General features: G+C 64.5%; 1 protein-coding gene across 3 annotated transcripts; it reads left to right on the top strand.

The window, feature by feature from the left end:
• The first annotated feature begins 3,215 nt into the window (after window positions 1–3,215).
• RAPGEF3 (Rap guanine nucleotide exchange factor 3) lies at window positions 3,216–17,503 on the top strand. Of its 3 annotated transcripts, none has more exons than XM_058042095.1 (27): window positions 3,216–3,416; window positions 8,169–8,222; window positions 8,416–8,522; window positions 8,594–8,715; window positions 8,790–8,964; window positions 9,129–9,213; window positions 9,447–9,507; window positions 9,614–9,690; window positions 10,276–10,422; window positions 10,517–10,626; window positions 10,997–11,085; window positions 11,892–11,970; window positions 12,101–12,251; window positions 12,337–12,419; window positions 12,762–12,801; window positions 13,003–13,084; window positions 13,172–13,318; window positions 13,397–13,494; window positions 13,624–13,749; window positions 13,941–14,122; window positions 14,213–14,303; window positions 14,536–14,586; window positions 15,722–15,809; window positions 15,892–15,956; window positions 16,098–16,152; window positions 16,850–16,921; window positions 17,375–17,503. In XM_058042095.1, exons 1-27 carry the CDS (start codon window positions 3,216–3,218, stop codon window positions 17,491–17,493), a joined length of 2,757 nt encoding a protein of 918 aa, XP_057898078.1. In that variant the 3' UTR covers window positions 17,494–17,503. The 3 variants fall into 3 exon arrangements, 2 of the variants coding, with proteins under 2 accessions (XP_057898078.1, XP_057898079.1); XM_058042096.1 differs by having other exon boundaries at window positions 3,319–3,416; window positions 10,994–11,085; XR_009115679.1 differs by lacking the exons at window positions 15,722–15,809; window positions 16,850–16,921; window positions 17,375–17,503 and having other exon boundaries at window positions 3,319–3,416; window positions 10,994–11,085; window positions 16,098–16,119.
• The last annotated feature ends 1,511 nt before the right edge of the window (window positions 17,504–19,014 follow it).

The following is a 19,014-nucleotide window of genomic DNA, read 5'->3' as shown; positions in this document are numbered from 1 at the left end:
GATTTCACTCCATTCTGCCTTTGAGGGGGGCAAGGGATGGGGAGCAGGGTCAGGTGGATCTTCAAACCCATTTTAGGATTTGGGAGCAGGGTCAGATGGATCTGCAGATCCACTTTAGGATTTGGGAGCAGGGTCAGGTGGATCTGCAAACCCAGTTTAGAATCTGGGAGCAGGATCAGTTGGATCTGCAAATCCACTTTAGGATTTAGGAGCAGGGTCAGGTGGATCTTCAAACCCATTTTAGGATTTGGGAGCAGGGCCAGATGGATCTGCAAACTCAGTTTAGTGTTTGGGAGCAGGGTCAGCTGGATCTGTAAATCCACTTTAGGATTGGGAGCAGGGTCAGCATTTGCTGCCCTGTGGATCTGCAGATCCACTTTAGGATTTGGGAGCAGGGTCAGGTGGATCTGCAAACCCAGTTTAGGATTTGGGAGCAGGGTCAGCATTTGCTGCCCTATGGATTTTTTTATCCCTTTAGGATCTGGGATTTCAGGAAGAGATTCCTGCCAGGAGGGCGGAGAGGCCAGAACTGCCCCAAAGCCAGCAGGGACCCGCCGTTAATTAATGATTGTCCAAGCGGAGCCGAACGAGCGGGGTTAAAGGAGCGATAAGAGGGTGATAAGGCAGAGCTGGCGGGGCAGCAGCGGCTGCAGCCCCCGGGAAGGGCCGGGATCGGTGACCCTGCACCTGGAGCGGAGTGAGGGACCAGGGACACCCCAGGGACACCTTGGGGATGTGGGAAATGCATTTGTGGAAAATTTGGTAGGTCAAGAAACGCTTATGTTATGTATTATAATTGCATAATATATATAATTATATAATATTTCTATAATTAATACATATAATTTATATATTTCCAAACGTATAATTACATAATATTTTAAATATTAAAATTATATGGGTTATATTTTACACATTAAAATTTAAAGTATACTATTAATATACAATATTAATAATATAATACTGATAATACAATATTTATATTATATTATATTATATTATATTATATTATATTATATTATATTATATTATATTATATTATATTATATTATATATATCATATCATATCTTTTGTATTATAATTAAGAAATAGTTGGCTTCTGATTGTGGTAGCATGAATTATAACATCTGTACTGTCTCACCCTTCTCATAGGACTAAAAATAGAAAAATGGGAGCCATTCCCAGGAATGAGGGGTGGGAAAAGAGAGGGGTGAGGGGACCCTCATTGCTGGGTTTGAAATGGGATTGGGAATGGGAATGGGATGGAAAGGATGGGATGGGATAGGGTGGGATAGAATGGGATTGGATTGGGATGGGATGGGATTGGAATGGGATAGAATGGGATGGGATTGGGTTGGATTTGAGTGGGATAGAATGGGATTGTAGTGGGATGGGAAAGGGTGGGATAGGATAGGGTGGGATAGGATGAGATGGGGTAGGAATGGGATTGGATAGGGTGGGATAAAATGGAATGCGATAGGGTGGGATAGGATGGGATTGGGATAGGAATGTGGTTGGAATGGGGTGGGATAAAATGGAATGTGATTGGGATGAGATTGGGATAGGAATGGGGTTGAAATGGGGTGGGATGGGATTGGGATAGGAATGGGGTTGGAATGGGATTGCAATGGGGAACGTTGGAATAGGAATGTGGTTGGAATGGGGTGGTGGAGCCTCATCCCAAGGAGGAACCACCTGCAGTCCCCCCGCAGGGCCCGGGCAGGTGCCTCTCCTCTCCTTGGGCTGCCGGGGTGGGGCTGCCCGGGCTCTGCTGCCTTCCTCAGCCTCTTCCTCCTTGCCTTAATGAGCTCTGATTTGCATGGGGGGACGTGTCTGTGCACGGATCCCGGGATCCCGTGCGAGGGGAACCCAGCTGGAAGAGCCCCAGAGCAGCTCCTGGGGAATGGGGACTGAGCCCGGGGAGGTTCTGGTGGTCCTGGAGCCCCCAGGAATCCCGGGAAAAGCCTCCTCGGCCTCCAGGCACTCGCAGAGGCAGAGGGATCGAGGGGAGGAAGGTCAGGATCTGTCCTCAAGGATGAGCCCAAGGAAGGCCCCAGCCTGGAGGGGGACAGACTGGGGACCCCAGTGTGATCCCCAGAGGCACTCGGGTGCCTGGGCAGGAGGGGCAGCAGGGGAGGCTCAAGGCTCTTCCCCAAATTCCTCGAGTCCAGCTGATGATTCCCATCCCTGCTCCAGCTGGGGTGGGGGCCGGTTTAAAGGCAGATTGGGATTTTAAAAATCGGGATTTATTTCAGAAGTAAAGGCTCCTTTTGGCAGAAACCCCTTTCCTTTTTGGCCAAAAACCCCAGCAAAAGCTCTCCCAGGACCGCTGGGCCCCACCCCAGCTTTGCTCCAGCTGGGGGCTGGGGGCCAACTCCCCAGCATGAACCACTCCCAGTACAAACCATTCCCAGTGCAATCCATTCCCAGTATGAACCACTCCCAGTACAAACCATTCCCAGTGCAATCCATTCCCTATGAACCATTCCCAGTGCAATCCATTCCCAGTACGAACCATTCCTAGTGCAATCCATTCCCAGTGCAATCCATTCCCAGTATGAACCATTCCTAGTGAAAACCATTCCCAGTGCAATCCATTCTGAATACAATCCATTCCCAGTGCAAACCATTCCCAGTATGAACCATTCCCAGTACAAACCGTTCCCAGTACAAACCATTCCCAGTACAAAGCCCCTCCCTCTTCCAGCCTCTCTGGGTCCCCCCACCAGACTGGGCAGGGGAGCCCCCTGTGTCCTCCCCAAACCCCCGTGTTTGAGTTGCTCAGGGACTTCTGGAGACCCCCAAAACCCAGTCCCGGGGGTCCCGGAGTTCCCGGGGGTCGGGGCTGTGCCTCCCCCATGGCCGGGGACGCCTCCCGGGGGTCGGGGCTGTGCCTCCCCCATGGCCGAGGGCGGCTCCCGGGGGTCCCGAGGGTCGGGGCTGTGCCTCCCCCATGGCCGAGGGCGGCTCCCGGGGGTCCCGGGGGTCCCGGCTGTGCCTCCCCCATGGCCGGGGGCGGCTCCCGGGGGTCCCTCCCGCCGCAGGTCCCGGTGCGGGGCCGTGGGAGCCGGGGAGGGGCGGCGGGCGGAGCTACCGTTCCCGGGGCGGGCCCGGCGCGGCGGCGGCGGCGGCGGAGCCGCTCCCCAGCCCGGCCCCGTCCCGAGGAGCCGCGGAGCAGCCCCGGCGCCGCCACGGCCTCGCCGCCCCCCGCCGCATGAAGGTGCGCGGGGCCGGGCCGGGGGCGGCGGCCGGGGGGGCGCGGCGAGCGGGGCCGGAGCCCCCCGGGGGTCCCGGAGCGGACGGAGCGCGGCTCCCGGGGCTGCTCAGGAGGATGCACTTGTTCCGGAGCTCCAGCTACGACGTGCGGCTGGAGGGGGCCGGGGGGAGCCTGCCCCGCATCCAGGGGATCCGCTGGGTGAGTGGGGAATGGGGGGAGCGCGCCCCCAAATCCGCTGGGTAAGGAAGGGGAGGCGCCCCCAAATCCGCTGGGTCAGTGGGGCCGGGGGGAGCGTGTCCCCAGATCCCTATGGTCAGTGGGGCCGGGGGAGCGCGCCCCCAAATCCCCATGGTCAGTGGGGCCGGGGTCTCTCCAGCCCCGGGAATTTGGGAATGAGAGGAGGGGAAGGAGTCCAGGAGTGCAGGGAGCCAGGTGAGAGCACGGGGAGTGAATCCAGGCGTGCCAGGAGCCAGGTGAGGGAGGGAGGGACCAGGTGAGGGTACCGGGAGTGAATCCAGGCGTGCAGGGAGCCAGGTGAGGGCACGGGGGGCCAGGTGAGGGCACGGGGGGCCAGGTGAGGGCACGGGGGCCCAGGTGAGCTCACAAGGGCCAGGTGAGGCTGCAGGTGAGCTGCGCGGGCTGGGACGGGCGGAGCGGAGCGGAACGGGCGGCCAGGCGTGAAGCGAGCCCGGTGCCAGGTGCCCGGCGGCGCATCCCAGCAGGAAGGACATTCCAGGGGCGGGGGGACATTCCAGGGGCGGGGGGAAATTCCAGGGGCGGGGGGACATTCCAGGGGGACATTCCGGGGACACGCAGCGTTTCCCGGTAGGGATTTGGCCCCTGCCATCACGACCTCCCCGCCCGGCTCCGTTCTGGCCCCGGGAGCTGAGGGGTGGTCCCGGGGGTCCCTGGCCCTGCTCTCGGCCCCTCCTTGTCCCCTCTCGGTCCCTCCTTGTCCCCTCCAGGCGGGGAGGTGACCCTGGAGCCCCGGCAGAGCTTCCGGAGCTTTGCGTCCTTCCCCTTCCCTCACTGCTCGGCCTGGGACGCTTTTCAAGCAAAAAGTGGAATTATTTTAGGGGACACCTCCCCTTTGGGCATTTCCATGCAACGCAGGGGCTCCCTCCCAGATAAGTTTTCCTCGTTTTTTCCTTTTCTTCCCGATTTGTTTTTCTCTCCAAAACTTTTTGGAGCAGACTTTGGGGTGGGCTTTGGAGGGACACTAAGGCCAGGTGAGCAGCAGGCCTGGAGCGTTCCTGGGCTGAACTGGGATAAATCCCACCAGCCCTGGCAGCAGTGGCACCTGTGGCACGGCGGGAGCGTCCCCTCTGTGGGGACACCCAGAGATTGAGGGCACTGGAGCCGATTCCAGCAGGGAAAGGGGGATTTTGTCCCAGCACAGCCACTCCTGGGGCAGGGAAATGCCTCAGGAGCCACACAGGTCCCTTGTCCCCATTGCTGGAAGCTCCTGGAAACTTCTGGCTCCATCTCATCCTCCTTGGGGATCTGATCCCAGCAAATCCCTCCTGGCTCCAAAGGACAGTGGTGTCCCCAGGTGGCTCCATCCTTCCCAGGGGACAAGTGCCACTGTGCCAGTGACAGGTGCCACTGTGCCAGCCAAAAGTGCCACTGTGCCAGTCCCTGGTAAGGACAGCAGAGCCGGAACTGGTCCCCAAGCCCATCCTGGGGGTGCCAAGCCCCATCCTGGGGGCGCTGAGCCCCTCCCAGGTGTACCAAGCTGTGTCTTGGGGGGTGCTCAGCCCTGTCCTGGGGGTGTTGAGCCCATCCCGGGTGTACCAAGCCCATCTCGGGGATACCCAGCCCCGTCGCGGGGATGCCAAACCCCATCCCAGGGTTGCTGAGCCCATCCCGAGGGTGCCCAGCCCCATCCTGGGGGGTGCTGAGCCCATTTCGGGGGTGCTGAGCCCATCCCGAGGGTGCCCAGCCCCATCCTGGGGGGTGCTGAGCCCATTTCGGGGGTGCTGAGCCCATCCCGAGGGTGCCCATCCCCGTCCCGTGGGATCCCAGCCCCGTCCCAGAGGATGCAGCGCCGAGCCCCGGCCTGCGGAGGCTGCGGATGGGCGAGGGCTTTCTCCGGAGCTCCGAGGCCCGAAATAGCCGCGCTTGTTTTCCTCGGCATCCCAAACAAAAGCGGCCGCGGGCGCGGAACGGCCGCTGGCGGCCTTGGCCGGGCGCCCGGCGCTGCCGGAATCCCGGAGAAAGGCAGGATCCCGTGGGCAGGAAGGTGGAAAAGGCGACTCCTTAGGAAGCTGCTGGAGCCACGGAGTCACGGGGAGGGGGCTGGGGGCGTCCTGAGGGTCCTGACCCCGGGTGGGTGCTCCAGAGAGGGGGTTTGGGGACAATAAGGGGGTTCGGGTGATTCCAGAGCAGCGAGGAATCCCGGGAAGGAGGAATCGGGTCCTTGAGCGGGGTTTTTGTGTCTCTTTCGGTGTCCTTGGAGCGCGGGCTGGCTCCGGGCCCCAAGGACAGAGGGGGACGGCAGAGGGGGCTCTGTGCTGGGGGACGGCTGAGGCCCTTTGGGGACCTGGGCAGAGGGACACCGGGGCAGGGGGACACCGGGGCAGGGGGACACCGGGGCGTCACCTGCACCCATTTGGTGGCACGAACCAGGAGGTGACGGGGACCTCCTGCACCCAGAGGGTGACAGGGTCCCATGGGTGACACAGATCTCCTGCTCCCATGGGTGACAGGGACCTCCTGCACCCAAAGGGTGATGGGGAGCTCCTGTTCCCACGGGTGGCACCTCCATGTCCCCAGAGCAGCCCCGTGTCCCAGCCACCTCCCAGCTCCCGTTTGCAAAGTTTGCAAACATTTGCTCGGAGCGGTTCCTGCTCGCCGCAGCCGTCACGGGGCTCGGCAGAGTTTGCAGAGCGCCTGAGTCACCGTGTCCCTGCCTTGGGAACACCGTGGCTGGCTCAGGAGTGGTGTCCCTGCCTTGGGGACACTGTGGCCAGGTGACACACGTCCTTAGGGATGCCGTGGCTGGATCAGGAGCAGTGTCCCAGCCTTGGGGACACTGTGGCCAGTTCATCACCGTGTCCCTGCCTTGGGGACACCGTGGCTGGCTCAGGAGCAGCGTCCCAGCCTTGGGGACACTGTGGCCAGTTCATCACCGTGTCCCTGCCTTGGGGACACTGTGGCCAATTCATCACCGTGTCCCTGCCTTGGGGACACCGTGGCTGGCTCAGGAGCAGCGTCCCAGCCTTGGGGACACTGTGGCCAGTTCATCACCGTGTCCCAGCCTTGGGGACACTGTGGCCAGTTCATCACCGTGTCCCTGCCTTGGGGACACCGTGGCTGGCTCAGGAGCAGCGTCCCAGCCTTGGGGACACTGTGGCCAATTCATCACCGTGTCCCTGCCTTGGGGACACTGTGGCCGGCTCAGGAGCGGCGTCCCAGCCTTGGGGACACTGTGGCCAGTTCATCACCGTGTCCCAGCCTTGGGGACACTGTGGCCAGTTCAGGAGCGGTGTCCCTGCCTTGGGGACACTGTGGCCGGTTCAGGAGCAGTGTCCCAGCCTTGGGGACACTGTGGCCAGGTGACACACGTCCTTGGGGACACTGTGGCCAGCTCAGGACTGATGTCCCAGCCTTGGGGACACTGTGGCTGGCTCAGGAGCGGTGTCCCTGCCTTGGGGACACTGTGGCCAGCTCAGGAGCGGCGTCCCAGCCTGGGTGACACCGTGGCCAGGTGACACACATCCTTGGGGACACTGTGGCCAGCTCAGGACTGATGTCCCTGCCTTGGGGACACTGTGGCTGGCTCAGGAGTGGTATCCCAGCCTTGGTGACACTGTGGCCGGCTCAGGAACGGCGTCCCTGCCTTGGTGACACCATGGCCAGGTGACACACGTCCCTGCAGCGTTCCCAGAGCCGCTCGTGGCTCCTCCAAATCCTCCTGAGCCGTTGAGAAGCGCCGGGAGCAGGTGGAGGTTCACCTCGAGGATCCTGCGCTAATTAACTCCTGCACTAATTAATTCCTGCCCTCCTCAATTGGAAATCCACCCGGGATTGCCCCAACCTCCCCACCCACACCCCAGGAGGATCCCTGCAGACGCCAATGTTTGGGTGCCCTCCCGTGCCCTGTGGGACCCCCACAGCGGGGAAAGGGACCCCAAACCCCCCCTGGGGGTGCCCCCCGTGCGGGTGGGCGTCCCTCGGAGGGTGCCCCGTGCCGGGTGAGCGCTCCAAGCTGAACTGGTCTGACGGGTGCGGGCCGGGCTTGTTTATCCAGGGCCGTGGCCAGGAGGGGCCCGCGGGCAGCGCCGCCAGCGGGGCTCGGAGCTCGGAGCTCGGGCACCTCTGCCCCGCGGCCCGGGCGGGGCTCGGCCCTCCCTGCGTTTGCTTTTACCCGGGGCATCCCCGAGGGGGAGAGCTGGGGGAAAATGAGCTGGAGAGCGGGACTGGAGTGAGGAAATGGGTGCTGGATGCAGGGAATTGGTGCTGGGGTCAGGAATTGGGTGCTGGGGTCGGGATTTGGGTTCTGGGGTCAGGATTTGGGTTCTGGATTCAGGATTTGGGTTTGGGATTCAGGAAACTGGTGCTGGGGTCAAGAATTGGGTGCTGGGGTCAGGATTTGGGTGCTGGGGTCAGGATTTGGGTTCGGGATTCAGGAAATTGGTGCTGGGGTCAGGATTTGGGAGATGGGTTTGGGATTTGGGCGCTGCATTCAGGATCTGAGTGCTGGGTTCAGGATTTGGGTTCTGGATTCAGGATTTGGGTGCTGGATTCAGGATTGGGGTTCTGGATTCAGGATTTGGGTGCTGCATTCAGGATTGGGGTTCTGGACTCAGGATTTGGGTGTTGCCCCTCACCTGGTGAAGAGCTGGGGGTGCTCTGGGGGTGCCAGGACCCCTCCCCAGCTGTGTGGGGTGATGGGGACACAGCAGAGCCCCCACAAACCCCCCAACCCTCTCCCATTTGGTTTTCCAGACCCCGCTCCTGGACTCGGAATCCAGCCTGGACTATGGCCACAGCATCACCCAGGTGGGGGGGCCGGGGAAGCCCCCGGGGAGGTGAATTTGGGGGGCTGAGGGCTGGAGCACCCCCACACCCCAAAGCCATCGAGATGCTCCTCAGCCATTCCTGGGGTGGACAATGGCAATCCCAGGGCACTGGGGGGACGGGCGACGGCCCAGCCCCCTCCCCACGATCTCCCTTGTCCCCCTGCCACCCTCAGGCGTCCTCGGAGAAGATCTGGAGGGCGGGCAAGCTCCTCTTCGCCCACCTGAGCACCTCCCGGCCCGGCCTCATCCGCGACCACAAGCACCACCTGCGGCACCACCGGTGAGCCGGGGGGCCCTGGGGGGCTCCGGGGGGGCTGTCCCGGGTGGTTCTCACCCCCTGTGCCCCCCCAGGCAGTGCTGCTCGGGGAAGGAGCTGGTGGATTGGCTGCTGAGCGCCGGCGCGGCCGTCCAGACGCGCGGCCAGGCCGTGGGCGTGGGGCAGGTGCTGGTGGACAGCGGGGTCCTGACGCACGGTGAGGGGGTTTTGGGGGGCTCGGGGGGGTTCAGGGGGTGCAGAACCGAGCTGAGGGCCGCTGTCACCCCGCAGTGAGGCAGGAGTGGCACTTCCAGGACAAGGAGACGCAGTTTTACCGCTTTGCCGAGCTGGAGCTGAGCCCCGAGCCCGGCGCGGGGCCACGGGAGCCCGAGGAGCTGCTGGAGGCTTTGGGGTTCCTGGCGCAGCTGGGCCCTGACGCGCTGCTCTCCATGGCCCTGCGCAAGCCGTGAGTGCCCCCGGGGGCTCCTTGGCACCTTTTGGACCCGGCTCGGGGGGTCTGGAGCGGCCACGGGGATGCTGAGGGTGGGGGGACCCAACAGAGTCACCCAAAGAGGGGAAGGGGCTGGGGAGGGGGGCACAGGGAGCCGCTGACCCCCCCGGCCCCCCCAGGCCTGCCCAGCGCACGCAGGACGAGCTGGAGCTGATCTTTGAGGAGCTGCTGCACATCAAAGCCGTGGCTCATCTCTCCAACTCGGTGAGCACGGCCGTGTCCCCAAACCCTGCGGGGTCGGGGTGTCCCCTCACCCCCAAATCCTCCTGAACCACATCAGCTCCTGTCCTGGCTCCCCAAATCCTTCTGCACCCCTTTCCTTCCATGTAAACATCCTCTCTGATCATTTCTGTGCCTGCCTTGGCCCTTCCCTGCCATTCCCCATCCCCGTGTCCCCCGCTGGCCCGGCTGAGGTGACAGCGCTGTCCCCTGTGCAGGTGAAGCGGGAGCTGGCGGCCGTGCTGATGTTCGAGGGGCACCAGCGTGCAGGCACTGTCTGTGAGTCACCCTGAGTCCCCCGTGGGTGACACTGGGGTGTCCCCAGCCCGGGGACACTGGAGCTGTTCCCAAAATTGAGGATTTTCCCACCTTTCCCCGGGTGCAGTGTTCAGCCAAGGTGACAAAGGCACCTCCTGGTACATCATCTGGAAGGGCTCGGTCAACGTGGTCACCCACGGCAAGGTGGGTTTGTCCCTGTGCTGGGGGGACACCCTGGGGACACCCCAGTGTCACCATCCCTCACCTCTCCAGGGCTTGGTGGCCACCCTGCATGAGGGGGACACCCTGGGGACACCCTGGTGTCACTGTCCCTCACCCCCCATACTGTTCCCAGGGCTCGGTGGCCACTCTGAAGGAGGGGGACACCCCAGGGACACCCCAGTGTCACCATCTCTCACCCCCCTGTGCTGTCCCCAGGGCTTGGTGGCCACCCTACACGAGGGGGACACTCTGGGGACACTCTGGGGACACCCCAGTGTCACCATCCCTCACCTACCCAGGGCTTGGTGGCCACCCTGCACTGCAGGGACACTCTGGGGACACTCTGGGGACAGCCAGGGTCATTGTCCCTCACCCCTCCACGATGTCCCCAGGGCTTGGTGGCCACCCTGCACTGCAGGGACATTCTGGGGACACGCAGTGTCATTGTCCCTCACCCCTCCACGATGTCCCCAGGGCTCGATGGCCACCCTGCACGAGGGGGACACTCTGGGAACACTCTGGGGACACCCAGTGTCATTGTCCCTCACCCCTCCACGATGTCCCCAGGGCTTGGTGGCCACCCTGCACGAGGGGGACGATTTCGGGCAGCTGGCGCTGGTGAACGACGCCCCGCGGGCGGCCACCATCCTCCTGCGCGAGGACAATTGTCACTTCCTGCGCGTGGACAAGCAGGACTTCAACCGCATCCTCAAGGTGGGCCCGGGGGGGTTTCTGGGGGGGATTTTGGGGGGATTTTGGGGTGAACTTTGGGGAATCCCGGCCGGGCTGATGACGGGATCACCCCCAGGACGTGGAGGCCAACACGGTGCGGCTGAAGGAGCACGGCAAGGTGGTGCTGGTGCTGCAGAAGGACCTGCAGGGGGGCAGCGGCCAGGCGGCCTCGGCGCGGAGCAGCAGGTGACACTCCTGTGCCCCTGGTGGCGGGTGACACCCGTGTCCCTGTCCCCCTTTGGCAGGTGACAGCCCTGTCCCCCTTTGGCAGGTGACACTCCTGTGCCCCTGGTGGCGGGTGACACTCCTGTCCCTGTCCCCCTTTGGCAGGTGACACTCCTGTGCCCCTGGTGGCAGGTGACACCCGTGTCCCCTGAGCCACCCCTCTGCCCTTTCCAGCCTCCCTCGGGGCAGTTTTTGGGAGGAACAAGGGGACAAGGAGCAGCGACGCCAGCCCATGCTGTCACCAGCCCGTGGTGGTGGCACCGCTGTCACCAGCCCGTGGTGTCCCTGCCCACGGCCACGGTGTCACCTCTGTCCTTCCCGTCCCCAGCAGGTACCTGGTGATGGCCGGGACACCTGAGAAGATCCTGGAGCACCTGCTGGAGTTCATGCGGCTCGATGCCACCCTCTATGACCCCGTGGGTAGGTGGGGGTGTCCCCCCTGTGGGGGTGTCCCCATGTGCCATCCCAGAGCCACCTGGACACGGGGCTGGGGACAGGCTGGGGGCACCGAGGGGGTTCCTCATTCCCGGTGTCCAACCCCAAATCCCGCTGGTGCCACCCCGGGCTCGCTACAAACCCCAAAAGCCGAGGCCGGGAGAGGGCGGCGGCTCCGGGCGGGGAGCGAGCGGCTCCTCTGGGCCGGGAGAGGCTCCTCGGCGCCTCTCGGTCTCCCTCTGCCTTCGGAGAGGAGAAACCAGACGAGCCGGGAGCCAGGAGGTGTCCCCAGCGGGTCACAAATCCCAGGAGGTGTCCCCAGCGGGTCACAAATCCCAGGAGGTGTCCCCAGCGGGTGACAAATAGCAGCCGGGAACACGGCGCTGCCTTGGGGCCAATCCCTGGGATTTGTCATCCCATCCTGGATCCCTGGGATTTGTCATCCCACCCCAATGACCCAGCGCCTCCTGTGGGGTTTAGGAACAAAATCTGCCCTGCCACCAGCGGGGTCCCAATGGTGGGGACATCCCAGGCCACCCCAGGCAGGGCACAGGGAATCCTTGGCCGGGTCCCCGTGTCCCCACGGCGCTGGGGACAGCAGTGACAGTGCCCCCAGGCAGGGTGTGGAGGATCCTTGGCAGGGTCCCCGTGTCCCCACGGCGCTGGGGACAGCAGTGACAGTGCCCTGTCCCTGGTGGGGACACCCCAGGCAGGGCGTGGAGGATCCTTGGCAGGGTCCCCGTGTCCCCACGGCGCTGGGGACAGCAGTGACAGTGCCCTGTCCCTCGCAGACACGCTGCTGGGGGATTTCCTGCTCACCTACACCGTGTTCATGCCCACCTCGCAGCTCTGCCGGGCCCTGCTGCACCAGTATCCTTCCGTGTGGGACTGGGCCCCAAACCCCCTTCCAGCACCCTTGGGTGCCTCCCCATCTCCCGGGTGCCATCCTGGGGGTCCCTGCCCCTCTCCACGTTTCACTGGTGCCCTTGACCGGTGCCAGTTTCCGCGCGGAGCCGCTGGAGGGCTCGGAGCAGGACAAGGCCTCGTACGCCCTGCGCAAGCGGCGCAAGATCCTGCGGCTGGTCAGCCAGTGGGTGCTGCTCTACGGGCGGCTGCTGCAGGGCGACCGCAGCACCACGGCCCTGCTGCAGGTACGGCCGGGGTGGCGCTGCCAGGGTGGCGCGGTGACGCCACAGGGACTGTCCTGCACTCATCCTGCGCCCCCTGTCCCCGCAGAACCTGGCAGACCTGGCGAGCCGGGACCCTCAGCTGGGCGGGCTGTGCCAGGAGCAGGGCCAGGAGCGGCGGCGGCCCCGAGCGTGAGTCCCCACAGTGTCCCACAGTGTCCCCTGATGTCCCCTGATGTCCCCTGATGCCACCACAGGTGTCCTGGGGAGGAGCTTTTGGGGTGGCTCTGGTGCCACCTTGTCCCCAGTGTGGGGGTTCCCGGCCATGGGGAGGGTGGCACGTGCAGCTGGGTAGGGCGGGGGGGCTCGGAGGTGGGCAAGGGGTGGCCTGGGGTGGCTGCAGTCCCCGGAGGTGGCCACAGTCCCAGGGGTGGCCGCAGTCCCTGGTGGTGGCCATAGTCCCTGGTGGTGGCCGGTCCCAGTTCTGTTGCCACCAGGAACGGCATCTCCATCCTCTCCCTTCCCTTCCCGCAGGCTGGAGAACGGTGACGGCAGCGTGTCCCCCCAGCCCAAGGTAGGGACCCCTGAGGGGTGACAGGGCAGGGTCTGGGTCCCCTCTGCCCTGTGGGGACACACCACAGGAGGGGTGGTGGCTGTGGCCGTGTCCTCCTGTCTGTCCCTCCTCCCCCAGGCCTGGAGCTGGGGTCACACAGGACACACCACAGCAGGGGTGGTGGCTGTGGCCGTGTCCTCCTGTCTGTCCCTCCTTCCCCAGGCGCGGAGCTCGGGAATGTGGCTCGGGAGCCCCGAGGAGCCGATCCTGGACAGCACCTGTGCCCTGCGAGCGCAGGACAAAGGTACTGCCCCCTCAGCGGGACTGTCCCCGCAGCACGGGGACACTGAGGTCCCTTCTGTCCCTTTGAGGTCCCTTCTGTCCCCCCCAGTGCCCTACGAGATCTTCAGGGCCGACCACTCGTGCCTGGTGGCGGTGCTGCCGGTCAACGCCGCCGTGCGGGACGTGCTGCGGGCGCTGGCGCCGCGGCTGCGCCGGGACCGGGAGCACGTCCTGGTCAGGGTGAACTCGGCCGGAGGTGAGGGGACGCCCCGGGGTGGCTTTGTCCCCGTGTGTGTCCCCTCCTTGGTGTCACGGCGCCTTTCCCTCCGCGCAGAGCGAGCGGTGCTGCCGCAGGACGCCCTGGGGGTGTTCACGGCCCTGGGCCTCAACGAGAGGCTCTTTGTGGTCAGCAGGGACGAGCTGGGCAGCCTGGTGAGTGTGGGGTGGGGTCTGGGGTGGGCAGCACTGGGTGGGCCCCCCTGGAGGGGTTGGGGGCTGCAGTGCCTCTGTTTGGGGTCCTACCGAGAGCAGAAAGGGTCAGGGGTCCTGTCCTGTTCCCAGACCCCCCACCCCGAGCAGCTGGGCCCCCACGCCGGCTCCTCGGACACGCTGGACCTGATCAGCTCCAAGGACCTGGCCAGCCACCTCACCGACTACGACTGGAACCTCTTCAAGAGCATCCACCAGGTGTGGTCTGTGCTGGGAGCGGCTGGGAGGGGGCTTGGGACACTCCTGACCTGATGGGGAAGGGGTTCGGGACACCCCTTACCTGATGGGAAAGGGGATCAGGACACTCCTGACCTGATGGGAAAGGGGCTCAGGACACCCCTGACCTGCCAGGAGGGCTCCAGGACAGCCCTGAGGCGCCTCTCTCGCAGGTGGAGATGATTCACTACATCGTGGGGCCGCACAAGTTCCGCGAGGTGGCCACGGCCAACCTGGCGCGGGTGCTGCGGCGCTTCAACGAGCTGCAGTTCTGGGTGGCCACCGAGCTGTGCCTGTGCCCCGAGCTGGGGCGGCGCGCGCAGCTCCTGCGCAAGTTCATCAAGCTGGCGGCGCAGTGAGTCCCTGTCCCTGTCACTGTCCCTGTCCCTGTCCCTGTGTCACTGTCACTGTCCCCGTGGCTGACCCGTCCCGTCCCCGCCTGCAGCCTCAAGGAGCAGAAGAACCTGAATTCCTTCTTCGCGGTGATGTTCGGTGTGAGCAACACGGCCGTGACTCGCCTGGCCAAGACCTGGGAGGTGACAGAGGGGGGACAGCAGAGGGAGGGTCTGTGGGGTGGGACAGCACCCGGGGAGGGACAGACAGGGGTCCCTGGGTGGGACAGACAAGGGGGGTGGGACAGCTGGGGGTCTCTGCATGGAACGGGGGGGGGTCCCTGGGTGGGACAGGTGGGGGTTTTTGGGGAGGGACAATCAGGGGTCTCTGGGGTGGCACAGGGGTGTGCCAGCCTCTGATCCTGTCCCTGCACAGAGGCTGCCCCATAAGATCCGGAAGCTGCACTCAGCCCTGGAGAGGATGCTGGTGAGCGCAGGCCCTCTGCCCCATGTCCCCTTTCCTGCCCCATGTCCCCCTTCCCACCCCATGTCCCCCTTTCCTGCCCCATGTCCCCCTTCCCACCCCATGTCCCCTTTCCTGCCCCATGTCCCCCTTCCCTGCCCCATGTCCCCCTTTCCTGCCCCATGTCCCCCTTCCCACCCCATGTCCTCCTTTCCTGCCCCATGTCCCCCTTCCCACCCCATGTCCCCCTTCCCTGCCCCATGTCCTCCTTCCCTGCCCCATGTCCCCTTCCCTGCCCCATGTCCCCTTTCCTGCCCCATGTCCCCCTTCCCACCCCATATCCCCCTTCCCTGCCCCATGTCCTCCTTTCCTGCCCCATGTCCCCTTCCCTGCCCCATGTCCCCTTCCCTGCCCCATGTCCTCCTTTCCTGCCCCATGTCCCCCTTCCCTGCCCCGTGTCCCCCTTCCCTGCCCCATGTCCCCTTTTCCACCCCATGTCCCCCTTCCTGCCCCATGTCCCCCTTCCCTGCCCCATGTCCCCCTTCCTGCCCCATGTCCCCTTTTCCACCCCGTGTCCCCCTTTCCTGCCCCATGTCCCCCTTTCCTGCCCCATGTCCCGTTCCTTCCCCATGTCTTCCTTTCCTGCCCCATGTCCCCCTTCCCACCCCATGTCCCCCTTCCCTGCCCCATGTCCCCTTTCCTGCCCCATGTCCCCCTTTCCTGCCCCATGTCCCCTTTCCTGCCCCATGTCCCCCTTCCCTGCCCCATGTCCCCCTTCCCACCCCATATCCCCCTTCCCTGCCCCATGTCCTCCTTTCCTGCCCCATGTCCCCTTCCCTGCCCCATGTCCCCTTTTCCACCCCATGTCCCCTTTCCTGCCCCATGTCCCCTTTTCCACCCCATGTCCTCCTTTCCTGCCCCATGTCCCCCTTCCCTGCCCCATGTCCCCCTTCCCTGCCCCATGTCCCCCTTCCCTGCCCTGTGTCCCCTTCCCTGCCCCATGTCCCCCTTCCCTGCCCTGTGTCCCCCTTCCCTGCCCCATGTCCCCTTTCCCTGCCCCGTGTCCCCCTTCCCAGCGCAATTTGCCCCTGGAGCAATGGGGAGGGGGTCCCACTGTCCCCCCTGTCCCCCCACCCCCCGTGTCCCTGCCTGTCCCCAGGACCCCTCGTGGAACCACCGTGTCTATCGCCTGGCCGTGGCCAAGCTGAGCCCCCCCATCATCCCCTTCGTGCCCCTGCTGCTCAAAGGTGGGTGTCTGCTTTTGGGGACCCCCCCGGGTGCGCCCAGCGCTCCCCAAGGACCCCGCTCTGAGCCCCAAACCCCCCCCAGACATGACCTTCATCCACGAGGGCAACCGCACCCTGGCCGAGAACCTCATCAACTTCGAGAAGATGGTGAGAGTGGGGTGGGGACCCCTGCGAGGGCCCTGCTGTGCCCTGCAGGCAGAGCTCTGGCACTGCTGTGGTGGGGACAGAGGTTTTGGGGACCCAGGTGGGGCCGGGTGGCAGCAGGTGACCTCTGTGCCTCACCCACAGCACATGATGGCCAAGACCGTGCGGGTCCTGCAGCGCTGCCGTGGCCACGCGCATGGTGAGAGCCCCAGGGAGCTGGGGAGGGGGCTTGGGGGGTCCCCTAAATAGGGCTGGGGCCCTGGGGATGGAGCTGAACCCTTGGGGATGGAGCTGAGCCCCTGGGGATGGAGCTGAGCCCCTGGGGATGGGGCTGAACCCTTGGGGATGGGGCTGGAGCCCTGAGGATGGGGCTGAGACCCTAAGGATGGGGTTGAGCCCTTGGGGATGGGGCTGAGACCCTGGGTATGGGGCTGAGCCCCTGAGGATGGGGCTGAGACCCTGGGGATGGGGCTGAGACCCTGGGGATGGGGCTGAGACCCTGGGGATGGAGCTGAGACCCTGGGGATGGGGCTGAGTCCCTGGGGATGGGGCTGAGACCCTGAGGATGGGGCTGAGACCCTGGGGATGGGGCTGAGACCCCGAGGATGGGGCTGAGACCCTGAGGATGGGGCTGGAGCCCTGGGGATGGGGCTGAGCCCTTGGGGACAGGGCTGAGACCCTGGAGATGGGGCTGAACCCTTGGGGATGGGGCTGAGACCCTGAGGATGGGGCTGAACCCTTGGGGATGGGGCTGAGACCCTAGGGATGGGGCTGAGACCCTGGGGATGGGGCTGAGACCCTGGGGATGGGGCTGAGACCCTGGGGACGGGGCTGAGCCCCTGGGGATGGGGCTGAGCCCTGAGGATGGGGCTGAGCCCCCTCTCTCTGCTCCTCAGCACCGCTGTCCCCACTGAGGAGCCGCTCCCCTCACCGGCCCGAGGACGCCAAGGCCGTCAGGATCTCCACGTGTACGTCTGGAGCTTCTCAGTCAGACCCCTAACCCTGCCCCAGGGGACCCCCAACGCTCTGAGGGGGTCCCTGAGCTGGGGGAGAGGGGATGGAGATGGAGGGATCCATGGAGGGATCCATGGAGGGATCCATGGATGGATCTATGGAGGGATCCATGGAGGAATCCATGGAGGAATCCATGGAGGGATCAATGGAGGGATCTATGGAAGGAACCATGGAGGGATCTATGGATGGATCTATGGAAGGAACCATGGAGGGATCCATGCAGGGATCTATGGAGGGATCTATGGAGGGATCTATGGAAGGATCCATGGAGGGATCCATGAGCCAGTCCAGAGCGGTTTGGGGAGGTTTTGGGGTGACACAAGGGGTCCATGGGGTGATCCTGCAGGGATCCTGGACAGGCTCACAGGCTGTGCCCCAGCCTTGATCTCGTCCCTCCCTCCCCACAGGCTCGGAGCAGTCCCTGAGCGCGAGGAACCCCGTGTCCACCTGGGCCTACCTGCAGCACCTGAGGGCCATCGACAGCCAGAAGGAGCTGCTGAGGCTCTCCCGGGAGCTGGAGCCTTGAGGGCAGCGGGGCTGGAGCGGGGACGGGGGCCCAGAATGGGGATGGGGGCCCAGAATGGGAATTGGGGGTCCAGACCAAGGAAGGGGGTCCAGAGCAGGGATGGGGCCCCAGAATGGTGATAGGGTCTGGAGTGGGGATGGGGGTCCAGAACAGGAATGGGGGTTCAGACCGAGGACAGGGGCCCAGAATGGGGATGGGGGGTCCAGACCAAGGATGGGGGCCCAGAATGGGGATGGGAGTCCAGAGCAGGGATGGGGGCCCGGAATGGGGATGGGGGTCCAGAGCAAGGATGAGGGCCCAGAGCAGGGATGGGGGCCTGGAGCAAGGATGGGGGTCCAGAGCAAGGATGGGGGCTCAGAGCAAGGATGGGGGTCCAGAGCAAGGATGGGGGTCCAGAGCAAGGATGGGGATCCAGAGCAAGGATGGGGGCCCAGAGCAAGGATGGGGGTCCCGAGCAAGGATGGGGGTCCAGAGCAAGGATGGGGGCCCAGAGCAAGGATGGGGGCCCAGAGCAAGGATGGGGGCCCAGAGCAAGGATGGGGGCCCAGAGCAGGGTTGGGGTCCCAGCTGCCGGCGGCAGGGCAGCCCTGGCTCTGCTCCCATGGCCCCCGGCTGTGCTGGAGCCCCCCAGAGCTCGGCCCTGGACTCAGGTCCGGCCCCGCTGAGCTCCGGGCAGGCGGGGCAGAGCAATAGAGGTATTTTTGTACTCATGGCTGTGCTCCCCGTTCTTCTCCTCCACCTCCGATGTGACCTTGGGGACGGCCCCGGAGCTGCCCCAGGCGAGGTGACGCAGCGCTGGCACCAGGAGGGGACAGCTCAGGAAATGACTGAGGGCTGAGGGAGCTCTGAACCCGGCCCTTGTTGCACCAAACGCCGCTCCCGTGCCAGCTGGCACGGCAGGGCCCGCTCCCTGCTCCGGGAGGGATCCCAGCATCACCCCAGCATCCTCGGGGGCTGTTTGGGGTGGGGTCTCACCTGCCCAGGTGGGGGGCACAGGGTGGAGCCTCTCGCCCTGTCCTGGGGCTGTGGCCGCTCCCAAATCATCGGGGTCGGGTCCCGGGGGTGCCCCCAAATGCTGCCCCTGCCTGGAACTGGCCCAGGCCAGGCCAGAGGGCTCTGGACCACCAGGACCAGCCAGGGTTGGCCACGCTGGGCTGGTGAGGGGGTGGAGAAGTGTCTGGAGCAAATCCTGCAGGCTTCGGGATGAGGTTTGCCAGGAAAACCTGCCAGGGAGTGAGGAAGAGGAGGCAGAGCCTGGTGGTGCCCCTGGGGCTGCCTGAAAATCTCTGAAAATCTCCCCGAAAATTCCCTGCTCAGCTCCAGGCTGGGAACATTTCCCATCGGGGTTGGCTGGGCAGGGAAGGGGCTGTGACACCCCCCGGGCCCGGCCTGAGCCCCCCAGGGCTGGGGAGGGTCCTTGGGGCAGCTCTGGGCTCTGGACCAGGCTGGGATGACCCCAAACCTCCCCCCGGGGCTGTGCTGGAGTTTTGGGCTTTCCTGGAGGCTCCAAGGAGGCCGATC

This window comes from Melospiza georgiana, chromosome 29 (assembly GCF_028018845.1).
Source record: "Melospiza georgiana isolate bMelGeo1 chromosome 29, bMelGeo1.pri, whole genome shotgun sequence".
Lineage (NCBI taxonomy): Eukaryota > Metazoa > Chordata > Aves > Passeriformes > Passerellidae > Melospiza > Melospiza georgiana.
This window is presented reverse-complemented; position numbering and strand designations above follow the sequence as displayed.

Excerpts from the sequence above, each read along its gene's own strand:
- RAPGEF3 (XM_058042095.1), top strand. The coding sequence starts at position 3,216 with ATGAAGGTGCGCGGGGCCGGGCCGGGGGCGGCGGCCGGGGGGGCGCGG. Across the intron at positions 15,810-15,891 it reads CGTGCCCCTGCTGCTCAAAG|ACATGACCTTCATCCACGAG; the intron begins GTGGGTGTCTGC and ends AACCCCCCCCAG. Across the intron at positions 16,922-17,374 it reads GGCCGTCAGGATCTCCACGT|GCTCGGAGCAGTCCCTGAGC; the intron begins GTACGTCTGGAG and ends CCCTCCCCACAG.